General features: G+C 46.6%; 1 protein-coding gene across 5 annotated transcripts in view; it reads left to right on the top strand.

Annotated features, from left to right (window-relative positions):
- ZNF362 (zinc finger protein 362) overlaps positions 1-15,120 on the top strand; it is a 28,351-nt gene extending 13,231 nt beyond the window's left edge. For all 5 annotated transcript variants that reach the window (XM_035117457.2, XM_035117455.2, XM_060276119.1 and 2 more), the window contains 7 exons: positions 6,227-6,290; positions 7,129-7,375; positions 8,438-8,759; positions 9,904-10,128; positions 10,758-10,836; positions 11,884-12,042; positions 12,600-15,120. In XM_035117457.2, coding sequence (XP_034973348.1) covers positions 6,228-6,290; positions 7,129-7,375; positions 8,438-8,759; positions 9,904-10,128; positions 10,758-10,836; positions 11,884-12,042; positions 12,600-12,716 — 1,212 coding nt within the window. In that variant the 5' untranslated portion in view covers position 6,227 and the 3' untranslated portion in view covers positions 12,717-15,120. The remainder of the gene's footprint in view (positions 1-6,226; positions 6,291-7,128; positions 7,376-8,437; positions 8,760-9,903; positions 10,129-10,757; positions 10,837-11,883; positions 12,043-12,599) is intronic.
- Positions 15,121-15,641: the final 521 nt, after the last annotated feature.

Below are 15,641 nucleotides of genomic sequence, written 5' to 3'. Positions count from 1 at the left end.
TTTATCGACATTGCATATAAAATAAAAGCATGCAAGGTTGATTGAAAAGTAGTGGCTTCCCTGCCTGAGCAACTCTTTCAGAGATAGATTGCCAGTTTGTCCCTCAGTGTTAAGCCTTAGAGTTGGGAGGTCAAGATCTCAAAGAGGTCTGCGTTTAGTCTCCCAGTACACGGCAGTAAAAATTTTGGATTAATATAGTAGATCTGGGGTTGCCAATACCAGGGATTGAACCTGGGGGCTTTTGCATTTGTGAAGTCGCTCGGGGAGTTTTGGCGGCTGAAGAGATGGATAGAAATGATTTAACTAAATGATCAGTAATAAAATTGACTTACAGACACTTTACTTTTCATTTTTGTAGTGGGAAACTCCCAAACTCAGTGCTGTATTCCCCTGCCCCCATAAAAATCCCTGCAGCACAAAGTGGGAGAGAGCAATCAGCCCTATGAGAGCAGGAGGGGCATAGTAGCTGCCCAAGGGTAGTAAGGCTTTGGTGCCAGGCCTGGTCATAGTGCCTGAGCTAAAATGGGTTTACATTGCGTCTTTCTTTATGTGCGTATATATCTGCTGACCTGGCTGTGAGGCCCCTTGGCCGTAAGTGTTCTCAAGGCAGGACTTAACCAGATGAAGGCTAGGTCTTGCTTGCATAGTCAGAGGATGCTGTAGATTCCACCCCAGCCCCATCTCACTCCGCTTTCTTTCGCCCTGGGCAATGTGCTGTCGGTCTGCCAGGGCACATGCTTTCTGCCTCCTAAATTAGGTAAAGGTAAAGGGGGTGACCGTTAGGTCCAGTCGCGGACGGCTCTGGGGTTGTGGCGCTCATCTCGCTTTATTGGCCGAGGGAGCCGACGTTTGTCTGTAGACAGTTTTTCCGGGTCATGTGGCCAGCATGACGAAGCCGCTTCTGGGGAACCAGAGCAGTGCATGGAAATGCTGTTTACCTTCCCACCGGAGCAGTAGCTATTTATCTACTTGCACTTTGACGTGCTTTCAAACTGCTAGGTGGGCAGGAGCTGGGACCGAACAACAGGAGCGCACCCTGTCGCAGGGATTTGAACCACCGACCTTCTGATCAGCAAGCCCTAGGCTCTGTGGTTTAGACCACAGCGCCACCTGCCCCCCCCCCCCAAATTAGGCTACTGAAAAATAGTGGATTTGGTGAAGAAGGTGAGACTTTCTTGGAAGGTTTTGAAGTGGAAAAACATTTCCAGAAATGCTTTTTATGTGAATGACAGTAACTTGCATTGGATTATTATTATTATTATTTCCATTATGCTGTGGAGAATTTGGAATTGGAAAGTTTTCCTGTGCAAAGGAGAGTATTTTATTTTATGTTTATTTATTTTGCTTTGGATAGAATACCGGTAGTAGAATCCATAGATAACTTTGCAGCGGAAATGTTTTGATGCCCAGCCTTAGGCAGGGATTGAATTTAGCAGGTTTGGTTTGCTTGTGTTTAGTAAACAAAGCTAAATGTGTTGAAACTGACATGCTTGTCTAATATTATATTTGCAATTGTTCCTAACTGAGCTTAGAAATTGAAATTTTAATGTAAACCACTTAGACGTTTCGATGACCAAGCGGTATATAAATCTGGCTAAATAAACAAACACATAAATGTTGTGTTTGGGGAACTTTTCCACTGCACATCACTTGATGAAAGGACTTGTGAGCTTGGATCACAAATTCCTGCGCTGGGCACATGCTCAGAGGCACCTTTATTACTTACATTTTAGGCTATTTAGGGTTGCCCTGTGCCCTCTTTTTCCGGGACACGTCCTCTTTTTCATGGGCGTGTAAAATTAGAGTTGTCATAGCAATCCATAGTTAAAAGTAGAAGTTGGCAAATGTATCCTCTTTTTTTGCTCTTCAAAATATGGCAGCAGTTTATTATATTTTTCTACCTGGCTCCGGTTGCTAGCCCGCAAGATTCTAGCAAAGAACAAAGCAGTCTGCAAGCCTGTGGTCTGCCCACAACCTCTGTCCTAGAAGAGTTATTTTGCTAGCTATAAAAGGACTAAATTGATGGTCTCTGGGAAGGCAGTTTGCAGGATGTGTGATGGGGTGGCCTGGGTCCCCTGAATCTGCTGCCCTTCCTCCATTTAATTTTTTTAAGCTTTAAAGAAATCTTTGTTTAAAGGGCAGCAGGAGTTTTCTTAGTTTTTTCAAAACAAATTAAAGTCGGGGATCCACAATTCCTGTTTGCACTTTGTAGTAACCCATTACAGCAAGAGACAGAATTTGGGATGTCCCCACCCTCTTTGAAAGTTGGCCTAAATTTGCATCTCTCTCTGTGTGTGTGTATATATATACATTCACATATACATATGTATGTATGCAATGAGCATATGCTACCTTTTCTAAGAATTTATTTTCAGACTGGCATCTGTGGTGCTCTGCAGTTGGCAAGGTTGGACAGGGGCCGTGAAACCCCAGACCCATTGATCGCCTTGCTGGGAGGGATCTTGTCCCAAGTGGTCCCTGCTACCCCATAATTTCTCTTTGAATTGCTTTCCTGCAATGTGGCATCTTCCATTTTGCCTCTCTGGCTATGAACACATCGGAATAAAAGGGTCTCTTGCATTTTCCCAGTCAGCTTCATCCCCTACTACTGTCCTTTGATCAGCTCTGCCCCCTCCCTCAAACCTGTCTTTCTCAGCCTGGTACACACACACACACACACAGATACTTTTGGGGCTGATGGGAGTTGTAGTCAAAAGCATCTAAAGAGCATGGGGCTCGTCTAGATGCTTTCAACCTGGGTTTTAAACATGGATTGGAACAGTAGAGAGGCAGCATTTTACCTTCCAAACAAAATACTGGTGGTGTTTGCGTTAAAGGGGCGTCATTGAAAACTGTACCGTTGAGCAGGGACAAAAATAGATCTTGTTGGCACGGGTGCCTTTTTTTGGAGGGGTGGGACAACCCTATTATTTTAAGTGTTTTGTAAGCTCTCCGCACATTTACAGTGCTTGGCCCCCAGACAAGCAGCATCCTTCAGCCATGGTTACTTAATTTTAAAAGTTTGAGTCTGCCTAGCAACAGGCTTCCATGGTAGATGACGACATAGGCATGCAACAGAGATCTCCAGGCCAGCTTTGGAAGCATATCTGTGTGGTACTAGATTGTCATGTTCACACATTGCAGTGTAATTGTATCCCACTTTAGAGACACCAGATCACTTTGCAGGAGAAAGAGGTGTCTTGTCATCCCCCCCCCCCGGACATACCGTTGTCCCACAAGGTTGGGATTGTGGCAATTGGGTACACAATTCAGCTCCTGGGAGCACTTATTTTATTTATTTGGAAGGTAGACAAATGCTGGGAAATTGGGGTTGTGTTTGCTATTTACAAAGTCCTGAACAACTTGGGTCCAGGGCGCCTAGGGATCGCCTGAACCCTTTTATCCCAACTTGATCACTAAGATCATCTGCAGGAGGATCCTACCGTAGGTCATTCCCTGGGTTTGTTAGGCACATTTGACAGCGGCACAAAACTGAGCCTTTTAGTGTTGTGGTTTAGCATGTGTGGTCTGTTTTAGCCTTTAAACATCTGCTGAAAACTGTTTGGTGCAGCCAGGCTTATGCAAGCAATTTAAGAAAACATCTTTCTGTAATAGGTGGCCGGTATCTCACATTTTAAACTTAGATGTGGTTTCTGTTGCGTATCTTTATGGCTGTTATAAGAATACAGAGGTGAAGTATATGGGATTTCAGTCTGCATTTGCTGACTTTGGAACTTACCAGGAGGGTTAGGGAACCAAGGAGCCATTAGCCAGTATTCCCACCCCATTCCTGAGGACCCCCACAACTCCTGGCCTCACCTTCCTCTCCTAAGTTTACCCCCCCCCCCCAAGCACACTTATCACAATTTGGAAATAGCGGAGCTTAGTTAGAGAATCATCCAACTAAAGCATTTTAAAAAGGTTTAATTCCAGATAATACACTTGTTAAATATGAATGCTGCTTCTTATCAAATCTCAGTGCAGGTGACATTTTTGGGGTTGGGGGAGAGCACCCTCCCCCATTTGAACACACTCAACGGCTTCGATTGGTGGAACTGGGACTGTTACAAGTGTTGCACAACATCTATTTTGCATTTGCAATAACTTGGTCTTTTAGTGTGGCAGCACCTGTACTTTGGAACTCCCTGCCTATTGAGATCAGGCAGGTACCTACTAAAAACATTTTTGTTTAGACAACCCTGTCTAGATGTTTTATAAAGTTCATGTGAGTTTTAATTGGTTTTTTAGTCTATTGTTTAACTCTTCAAAAAAATTAAATTATTGTTGTTCATTTTTTTAGTGATAATTTTATTTTTTTATATTTTTTAAGCCGCTTTGAGGTTTGTGGATTATTATTTTTTTACTATCAAGCTGTGTATATATTTTGTGAAATAAATAGTAAAGAACAATATTTATTGAAGGAACCGCAAGATAATTTTCTTTAGCCAGCTATTTTCTTACATTGAGATCCAACCTTTCTTCCCTCATGAAATCCCAGGTGGGGCACTCATCCAGCCATTAGCCTTAGCAAAGGGGTGGCCCTGTGGGCCTTCAAACAGACTCTGGGACAAAAACAATTAAATAATATATATTTTTTAAGCTGCCAACCATTGTAGAAGCAAAGGCTTCTTTGTCTGTACTTATCAATTCACTATTGTGGGAGCAATTTACAGTCCAGAAGAGTCTCAAAAAAATTGAATAAATAGGCAAGTGTGTCCTTAATTCTTAACCCTGCCGATTTAAAATTGCCCTCCCCGATTAAAATTAATCGTTTCCTACCATTTATTTAACTGGCAGGGCAAGCCTGTACATGTCTACTCAAAAGTAAGCCCCATTGGGACTTACACCTAGGTAAGTGTGAATAGGAATACAGTACAGCCTAAAGCTTCTGTTGATTCAACTTTAGATGTCTGCCCTTCCTTGTCATTTTTTATATGACTCTGGGGACCACCTGGACCACAGACAAGTCTCCAGACCATAGTTTTGTCCTCCCACATAATGTGGGTTTATAAATAGCTTAAAAACAATCCTCTGCCAAGGATGCTTTAGCTGAGATTCCTGCATTGCAGGGGGTTGGACTAGTTGACCCCTGGGTCCCTTCCAAATTTAAGATTCTATTATACTCTGTATTTTTCCTACAGTAAAGGGGTTAATCGTCTGGTACCTCCTCCCATTCTTTTTTTAATATAAGAAAAAAATTGATGGTTACCCTAAAAGGCCACCCAGGTCAAAAGCTGATTAAAAAGAATTTGGGGTGAGGTGGGGGAATTGACTGCACATTCAAGGCATTGGAGGTTGAAATGGCCCCAGCTTTTTTGACTAGAATTATGTTGAAACAATTAAGGCAAAGATACCTTATCCATTAAATCATCAGTTTCTCACATTTTTATCCCATCATGGGCCGAAAGGGAGGATGTGGTCATCCATTTAGGCACTGACCTGACCCAGGCAAGGTAGTCAGCAAGACCATACCCTAGCAGTTTTTGATCTGAAGGGGAAGATGTATGAGGAAGGGATTAGGGGTCTGTGAATGGGACCAAGTCTAAGGTCATTATGGACCCCAAATACCATCCCTGTCTAGTTGTGCTCCATAAACAATCATGCTGAATACAATGTCATTATCTTCCTATATGCATAAAAATGTAAGGCTGTGGTCACGCAGCTACCACTTGCAGATTTGTGGTGCTGCATCACAATCCAGGATTTTCACACCAGAAAAATGGGGTTGGGGAAGTGAAAAGCGAGCTTAATAGCTACATAGGGTAGGAAAGGGAAGCTGGGGAGGGGTTAATGTGAGGGGAATAGTAGCAGAGGCTAGAGCAGTGTTTCTCAACCAGTGTGCCTCCAGATGTTTTGGGACTACAACTCCCATCATCCCTAGCTAGCAAGACCAGTGGTCAGGAATGATGGGAGTTGTAGTCCCAAAACATTTGGAGGCACACTGGTTGAGAAACACTGGGCTAGAGAGCAGGGACTCTGCTCTGTGTGTGTGTGTGTGTGACACAACTGGAGAGTATTTGACCCCCAAATCAAGTTAGTGAAGTGATGAAAGTGTTAAGAATGTCTTTTGCCACCAAGGCCAGTCCTAACCCACCATAACCCTGTCAAGAATGCTTTGATGGTGTTTCCTGCTTGGCAGAGGGTTGGACTGGATGGCCCTTGTGGTCTCTTCCAGCTCTATGATTCTATAACCACCTCTCTCCCTCTTCTTTTGCTTTCCCCGCAGGATGGCGGAGCCGCGCTTTAACAACCCCTACTTCTGGCCACCCCCTCCCACAATGCCCAGCCAGGTAAGGACCTGTTCTCCAAACATGCAAGGTTTTCCAGCCTTACAAATAAGTCATCTAAAGTTTCTAGTCCACACATACCCCCCAAATCTTCAGAGGAGCATAGGAAGCTGCCTGACACTGTGTCAGACCCCTCGGTTGGTCTAGCTCAGTATTGTCTAGGAAGAATAAATGGATTTGTTGGTTTCTGTTTTTTCATTTTTCAGGTCTTAAGTTCAGTTCACATCATTCATGCATCCGTTTGAAAAATTATTTTTAAGAAGTCCTCCTGAAAACCCATCAGCATTTTAATGTGAATTGCTCGTTTTTCAAGCAGTTTTCTCCAATATAATGATTTTGTGTGTGTTCTGTTCACTAATATATACAATCTTTGCACATGTTTTTTGTTGGAGAACTTTATTACAAAATTTAGAGGAATGGGAATTTCAAAGGAGTCCCTGTATTTCAGCCCACATGTTGTTTCAAGAAGTGAAAATTGGGTACACTGGTTCTGTTCCGCTTTTCCTTTCTCTTTTATGTCTCACCATGTTTAGAGCATATATAATTATATAATTTTTGAACTTTCAATAAAGCTGTTTAAAAAGAAGAAGAAGTAGTACAAATTAGGTAGATCTGCATTAAAACCCAAACTGAATTTCTTCCTCATCCCTATTGTTTACACTTACTCCTTGTGGTTTGGAATTGCCAGAGATTGAACATGAGGCCTTTTGCATGCAAAGCAGGTGCTCTAACCACTGAGCTGCAGCCCTTCTCCATACTCACCCTAACCTTTGTCCACAAGAAAAGCGCACACTCCTCCCTTTGCTGGTCCATAACCTTTTTGTTCTTCTTCCCGCTTCAGCTGGACAATCTAGTTCTCATCAACAAGATCAAGGAACAGCTCATGGCAGAGAAGATCCGGCCCCCCCACCTGCCCCCGACTTCCGTGTCTTCCCAGCAGCCTCTGCTGGTGCCCCCCTCACCTGCCGAGGGGAGCCAGTCCATCATGTCTATCCCCAAGCTGCAGCAGGTCCCTGGGTTGCACCCTCAGGCGGTCCCCCAGCCTGACGTGGCCCTGCATGCCCGCCCGGCCACCAGCACCGTCACAGGTAAGCCCTGTGGGCAAGGTGGCAAGCGGGCACCAGGAAGAGGGGGCAGTCCCAAACCGGGGCTATGTCTAGGCCTGTTTGTGCACACACAAGGCACGACCACATCTGATTCCCATTTAACTTGCGCAATTTCAACCATACATGGTTGAAGGCAAGCTGGTTTAAATCCTGCAAGTTAAATGCAAGCAAGGCAGAGAGCTTCAAAGGCAGAGGGCCTTCTTGGTAATGGCGCCCACCCTGTGGAACGCCCTCCCATCAGTTGTCAAGGAAATAAACAACTGATTTTTAAAAGACATCTGAAGGCAGCCCTGTTTAGGGAAGTTTATAATGTTTGATGTTTTATCGTGTTTTTCATATTCTGTTGGGAGCCGCCCAGAGTGGAATGACACTTGTAGTTAAATGTTGGACTATGGTTGTAATGGAGATTTAGTAGAATTGGATTAACAGAGAAGATGCAGGAGGAAAAAAAGTTAACATAAGGACCCACAAAGGGGGGGGGGGAGTCCATGGGAATTTATGGATTTTTGTTTGCTTGCTTGCTTGATGATTGCTTATAAATTTGAATGTTTTGTTTGTTTGAGCTTTAATCTGGGGGCACTGCTTCTGGGAGTGCTAGAGGTTCTCTTTCTCTCTCCCTGCTACCTGCTAGTCATGGGAGGCTGCTCCAATGGTTTGGGTAAGATGCAATCATGCTGTATTCAGAAGCTCAAGCTTGTGCCTTACCCGTGAGAGGAGACAGCTCTTTTCAAAACATGTGGACATCCAGTGAACCTGAATGTTGGAAGACCCAGGGCATAGTTAAACTACGGAACTCCCTCCCACAGGAGGGGGTGATGGCCACTAACCTAGATGGCTTTAAAAGAGAGAAATTCATGGAGAAAATGGCCATGGGTGGCTGCCAATCATGATTGCTATGCTCTGCCTCCACATTCGGTGCTGGCAAATGCTTATGAACCACTGCTGCTCTGAGCTGTTGCCAAAGACCCCCTCCCCAAGGCCTGGTATGTTCTGGTGCTTATCTTAAGCTGTCCTCGCCCTCTGCCCCTGGTTTCTGTCTTCCAGGTTTGGGGCTGGGGTCCCGTGCCACGGCCGTCAGCACCTCGGAATCCAGCGCCGGGACGGGCACCAGCACTCCCTCCACCCCCACCTCCACCACGCAGAGCCGCCTCATTGCCTCTTCGCCCACCCTCATCTCAGGGATCACCAGCCCCCCGCTCTTGGACTCCATCAAGACCATTCAGGGTCACAGCCTGCTGGGGGCGCCCAAGGCGGAGCGTGGCCGCAAGAAGATCAAGGCAGAGAACCCCACGGGGCCCCCCGTCCTGGTGGTGCCCTACCCCATCTTGGCTTCGGGCGACATCGGCAAAGAAGGGAAGACATACAGGTGTGTAGGGGGGAGGAAGGGGGCAACAGTCTGCCGCCAGCGTGGGTGGGGTGGGGAGACCTCAGGCCCCTTAGCCTGCTTGGGGGTTGGACTAGATGGCCCTTTCAACTCTGTGATTCTGTGTACAGAAATAGGGTCAATGATATCTTCAAACTGGATAAAAAGAGGGGTTTCAGTTTTGAAATCTCAAGGTTTCAACAAGATCTGTTAGTAAACAATATAAAATTACTGTTGAAAATGTATAGATTGATGTTGGAATAGCATACAGAGGATGAGCAGGTTAAGACCGGAAGGCTTAGGAACCAAATAGACCAAAACTTTAAGAAGGAATAGGAAAAATTTATCATTTATCTTGGAGGCCATTGTAAACAGATGAAAACATTAGCAGGATTGCAATAACACTTGTAATGTTAACTGGTATTGTGGAGATAATGAAGCTATTTTTTAAAAAATGGAGTACAGAAAAAGATGCAGTAGAAGAGTTTTAATAACAGAATCCCTGGAGGGGAGGGTGGGAAGTCAGAGGTTCGGAGGAATCTCTTAATTGTGGATATGCGTTAGGTTTTGGTTTTTTTTTTTTTACAATTTTATACTTGTAAAATCAAATAAAAATTATGTCAGGAATAGGGTCACTGTTCTTGGACTGTGCCAGTTTAAACTCGAGCTAGGAGAATGGGTACAGCTCAGCAGCAGAGCAGCTGCTTTGTGTGCACAAGGCCCCGGGTTCATTCCCCAACGGCATCTCCGGGGAGGGCTGGGAATGTACCCTGCCTGAAAAAAAGCCTGGAGAGCTGCTTTCAGTCAGAGTAGATAATACTGAGTCCTATGGACCAATCAATCTAAAATTTGGCCGATGCTGACGATGGCCTGACCTGTGCAGCCAGAAAAAGCTTCCCACCCATTGTGTGAAGAAGAAATGCCTCAGAGAAGCCCCAAAACTATACACAAAAGTGACAACTTGTTGGGTGTGCTTGCTAGGGAGCTGCTCCCAGTCAGAGTAGGTTACAGTGAACTAATGAGTCAAGACATTCCTGCACAGACAGACCTTTAAAAACCAAGGAGCATGGTAGTGATTATGTTTTGATGTAGAATTGTGTCTTTGAAACGCTTCCCCCCCCCCACTCTTGTCCTTGATTGTCTCCAGGTGTAAAGTCTGCCCCCTCACTTTCTTCACCAAGTCAGAGATGCAGATCCACTCCAAGTCCCACACAGAGGCCAAGCCCCACAAGTGCCCCCACTGCTCCAAATCCTTCGCCAACGCCTCCTACCTGGCGCAGCATTTGCGCATCCACCTGGGTGTCAAGCCCTATCACTGCTCCTACTGCGAGAAATCCTTCCGCCAACTTTCCCACCTCCAGCAACACACCAGGTAAGGGACCTGCTTATGCTTGCTGGGGATCAGTCGTCTGGGTCGACATTTGGGGCAAGCACGGGAAGAAAAGATGGCCATCTGAAATTCAGAAACTGGAAATCCCCCTTTTAACAAGAACAAGGTTAAGTAAAAAAAAGCAAGCCTCTAGTCCTCATGGCTTGAGTGTGTGTCAAATGGCACACACACACACTTCTTTGACCATCAACGTCAGAATAAATTGATGCACAGCGGTGCACATTTTTCAGGATTTGTTTCCTACTTGATAGATAAAACCAGCAGTTCTCAAACTTGCTTAGGGTGGGATTTTAACATATAAGAAACAGTTCCATGTAGACATGGACTTGTTTTATGTATCCAATACATATTCTGGAAAATTGTCTCTTTGTTATGGACCCTAGGATGGAGGTTCTGTGCATGTTTGGGTACAGTTTGGCACCATTTTGAATCAAGATGGTGGCCCATACCTTTCAAAACCATCCTGATTTGTAACCACTGATTTCACCATTTCCTAACGTGAAATTGCTGTGAGATAATTTGCGGGAGGCGGTTTGTGAACTGAATCGGGTAAGCGAAGCAATGGAGGAGAGGCGGAAAACACCTCTGTGTTCTCTCTTGCTGCCTTTCAGAATTCACACCGGAGACAGACCCTACAAGTGCCCTCACGCCGGATGTGAAAAGGCATTCACACAGCTCTCAAACCTCCAGGTCAGTCGGTTGGGAATTCGGGTGGTATGTGCCAGTGAAGTGAATTGGAAGTCCCAAAGCATTTGAGGGTTAGAGACAATTGGGGTGCATTTATAGGGTGCCCTGTGTGGCAAGACTGGACTGAGGTTTTCCTATGCAGAATATGTATTTATGTATCTCATGCTACAAGCAAAAAAAAAAATTTGTCTTGATGGTCTGCTGATCTAGACTAGTCCTCTGCTTCCAACAACAGCCAGCCAGATACCTTTGGGGGCTCAAAAGCTTAGCCCAGAGAGAGCCGTCCTGCAGCTTCTGAGGTTCAAAGGTATATTGCTTCTAAAGACGGAGGTTCCACTTAACTGCTGAAGATAATAGCAAGTGAACATCAATACCTGCTTTGGGACCTTGGGGTGAAAGGCAGGTAATAGCTTTATGTATGTATGTAGCACAGAGTAAAATAAAATTGGCACCAACATTTTAAAAGTTGCAGTCACGTCACAAAACTCCAGAGGAAAATGACAAAATGCCTGGGGTCAGTTCCTGGTGATTTTTTTGTTCACTGCAGCACAGAGCCGATGTGGTGTAGTGGTTAGAGTGCCGGACCCAGGTTCAAATCCCCCAATCTGCCATGAAACTCACTGGGTGTGACCTTGGGGGCCGGCCGGAGTCTCTCAGCCTAAGCAACTTCGCATGGTTGCTGTGGGGAGGGGGAGAATCATGTACGCTACCTTGAGGCTCCCTCAAGACATGTAAATGCAATCGGTCAGTCAGAACTTGGCCACACTGAGAGCGATAAAGGCATTTTGTTCTGAGCTGGGCAGAAGGGTGCAAGTCTCATCTGACCGCCCTGCTGCAGATTTAGCAAGGAGGGCTTGATAAAAGATTTTGCAGAGATCTCAGTGAAAGGAGTAGTGTAGGAGGACTTGGGTCTTGAGAGTCGCAGGGGGTACCTTGGTTGGTGGTGGTGGCGGGACGGCTTTTTGTTAAGGATCTTCCCCACCCCACCCCCAGGACTTCTGAGGCCTGCCATGTCAATCTCCTGTTCCTTCCTGCCCCTTTCCCACCCAGTCTCACCAACGGCAACACAACAAGGACAAGCCCTACAAGTGTCCGAACTGCTACCGGGCCTACTCGGACTCTGCCTCGCTCCAGATCCACCTCTCGGCACACGCAATCAAGCACGCCAAGGCCTACTGCTGCAGCATGTGTGGGCGGGCCTACACTTCAGTGAGTAGCAGGGGCCGTTGGCTGGGCAGGAAGCAAGGCGGGTAGGGAGTGCGAGAGAAACACGAGTTCAAATCCCCCCACACATTGGGCATGAAGTCCACTGGGGGTGGCCTTTGGGGGGGGGGTCAGTTGCCCGCTCTGGGCCTAACCCAGCTCGCAGAGTTGTTGTGAGGAAGAAAATGCGTCGGAGTAGCCATCAATAGCTTTATGTCCTCCTTGAATTGGTCTAATCCTCTTTGAAAGCCATCCAAGTTCCAGTTGTCAGGACAACACTCGAGTCGGGGTATTGTGGGGTGTGGGCCCACAGCTTAGTTTTCTGATTGGTGATTGCAGGCTGGGGGTGTTTCACGCCCAGTTGCCCTGTGGGAAACTCTAGGCAGGACCCATTCGTAGATCAGGCTGATCCCCAATCTCCCCCAAAGCATGCTGTGGGAGGAGGTCAAGGTGGAGGTGAAGGGAGGTCCAAGATATGCTGAAATGAATATGTCGCCCCTGGTTGGCAAAGGCAGCCTCTTCCTGCTTCCCCGAAACCTGACCTTCCCTTTCTCCCTCTCCAGGAGACCTATTTGATGAAGCACATGTCAAAACACACGGTGGTTGAACATCTAGTGAGTCAACACTCTCCTCAAAGGACGGAGTCTCCCAGTATCCCTGTCCGAATCTCGCTCATCTGAGTCTCGGGGAGCAGCTTCCACCGCCCGGCCTGGCCCCGCTCCCATGCAGCCACCTCCTCTTGAATCCCAGAAGTGGGGAGCAAAAGACAAGTACACTTTGGCATCACGGTCAAACAACCCACGGTCCCTGCTCCGCAGCACCCCTCCTGCCATGGGGGGGGGGGGGAAGAGATTTTTCGTTCCATGTTGTTGGCAGCCAAAGACAATCCCAGAGCACTTTGAACATGTCCACACCTCTCCCTTCCCTGTAACAGAGCCTCTGCCGCTCTGGATCCCCACTTCTCTCCCCTCCAAGATCCCTGTTCCACTTTAATTTCGCACAGGAAAATTGTCACCCAACGGGCCAGGAATTTGCAAAGCAGATAACGGGGAGCCGGCCCCCTTCTGGACTCTTCTCTGGAGCCGCTACAGGACTGCCTTGGCCAAAAATGGGGCAGCGTTAGGTGATTTGTGCTGCTCGCTGCAGGGGGGGGGTGGGCACCCCAGGAGTGGCCTTTGGCTAGGGTGGGCACGGTGGGAGGTGATGAGTCTCAGAGGCTGCAACATCACGCGGTCAGAAGCCATGACCCATTGCGCCAGTGTTGGTGCAACGGATTACATCAATGCTCAGAGGTAATGAGGTTGCCACACCTTCGGCTAGGAGGTGGAAGGGAGTGGGGGGGGGCTGTCCTAGAAATAGATGAGGGGGCACCTTCGGAATATGGTTGGGAGACACCCTGTAGCAGGGGGGAAGTTGGCAAGAGACTGGCAGTGTTATGCGGATTCAGAAGTACACAAAGCTTTGCCCATCACTTTAATCTTGAGGCACCACGCGAAAGCCTGCCCACCTGCAGTGCCATCCTTGTGTATGGGTAGCCTTCAACCCTGCTCTCTCATTGTATGGAAAAGGAGGAGAGGGGGCTGGGTCTTTTCTGCGGGGAGGAAAGATGGGCATTGACCTGGTCCTGGGTAATGCTGCCATTCGGCTCACCCACAGTAAGATGTGCCAGTCCATTTCTCCCATCTCTGCAGAGGGCTGCCAGCTGACAGAAGTGAAGCCCCAAGGGTGTTTTGGGGCAGAAGACAGGTGTGGGGGGGGTGGCTCTTGATCCTGGCTGCCCTACCCTTCGAGACTGCTTGCAGTCTCTCCAGGGATACCTCCAGCACTGGTTAGCAGGGCTGGAAGAACCTAGGGCTCTCCTCCCAGGGCGTGCCCACAGCATTGGTGGGGTGGGTGGGGCACAGGTTCCTCCCTAGCCCCAGAAAAGAAACATAAGCAAGTTGCTCATTCCAATTTCCATTTGAACATGGCGATAGCAGGCACATATTTGCAGAATGGTCATCCTTTCCCAGTTGCTGTCGTTTGAGGGGGGGGGGGGGGTTGATCCCCTTGCACCAAGATCTAGGGGGATTAGAGAGTTTTAAAAAAAAACACCCACACACCAGTATTCCAGAGAATTCTGGGATTCCCAAAGGCTCGTTTGCTTGCAAAGCCACGTTCTGTTGCCTTGAGAGGGGTCAGCTTCCTAGTGACTCCAGAGGACTGAGCACCTCCTAGAATCCCCCCCAAAAAAACCCATCCCCTAAGCAAGTAGTTCCTGGAAGCCCCATTGATTGAGGGGAAGCTTCCAGGCGGTTCAGAAAATCTGCAAACCGCAGCAACACAGAAAGTGTGGTTATGATCCTCTGCCACTCTTTCCTCAAATTCCTGTCAAATGGGAAAAACACCTTTTAAAGCTGTATTGAGACACTAAATTTGCTACCCAAGATTGGAAACAGAGGACAACATTGCAGTTTCCCGGGGGGGGGGGGGGGGGGAGCCTGTCAAATGGCACTTCTTTTTCACTTGCTATGTTTTAGCCATTTCCAGTTTTCCCAGATGCTACATGTGCCCCAGGTCTCCCCCCCCCACTGCCATGGGTCAACGGGTCATCTGTGGCCACCCCTGTGGCTGAGGAAAGGCCATGGCCTCCTGGGTGCTGTAAAGAGGAACAGCTCAAAGCGCCAACATGATGGCACCCTCTCTGGCTCTTAACGTCTTCTGTGGCTCCTTGGATAGCTGTGAAGAGACACTGGCATGATGCCAACTGCTCTTGCCCCAGGAGCCCCTCACCAAAAGAAAAAAGTAGTTTTTCTGAGGTAGTGCTGCACCTCCCTCAAACCAAGGTCTCATGGCAGCTCTCTCAAGGGCACATCGGCTCATTGCCCGGCAGACTGGAAAGTGCAAGGAAAAGGGGCCACAAAACTTCCCCAAACCACAAGACTTAAAAACCGCCTCTATATTATGTACCCTTCAATTGTGTTTTTTTAAAAAATATATATGAACTACTTTTTTTAAGATAAACTTTTTAAGCCTTAAAAATATATAATTTTGTTTTTTATCAGTTGTTTCTTTTACTGTTTGTATTTGATTTGATCTTTTCTTTTTTTTAAAAAAAAACCTTGTTCCCTTTTCAGTCGGTTTTGAATTGTTGTATGATATTCAATATTGTAGCCTCTCTTTTTTTGATCCGCATGTTAATAACTGTGTAAATAGGACTCTTATGCATAATGTTAACTACTTTTTTCTATATAAAAAAGCCCAGGTCACATCTAGCTAGATCCTTAGTTATTATCATTACCTTATAACTGAAAAAGGAATTTTTAAAGTTTTTTTTAATGGTCTCTCCCTCCCACCCCTTCCCTTCAAAGAAAAGTCTTGCATTGTGGAATCCAGGACTAGTGGGAGGAGGCAACTTTTGCCTCGCTGCCAAACGCCATTTGCATTGTTTTGAAATGAAATGGGCAAAGAAGGAAAAATAAATAAAAAATGGCTTTGTATTTCTCTGTTGTGGAAAAAAAAAGATAATAAAAGCGTCTTTGCAACCTTGGGCTGGATTGGAAAGCGTACCAGTCTTCTCACTAAGGGTATTTTAAATAAAAAATGAGATGAGCAGGGATCCTTGG

The sequence above is a fragment of the Zootoca vivipara genome, chromosome 6, assembly GCF_963506605.1.
Source record: "Zootoca vivipara chromosome 6, rZooViv1.1, whole genome shotgun sequence".
NCBI lineage: Eukaryota > Metazoa > Chordata > Lepidosauria > Squamata > Lacertidae > Zootoca > Zootoca vivipara.
Note: the sequence above shows the minus strand (reverse complement) of the source record. Positions and strands in the feature narration are given on the sequence as shown.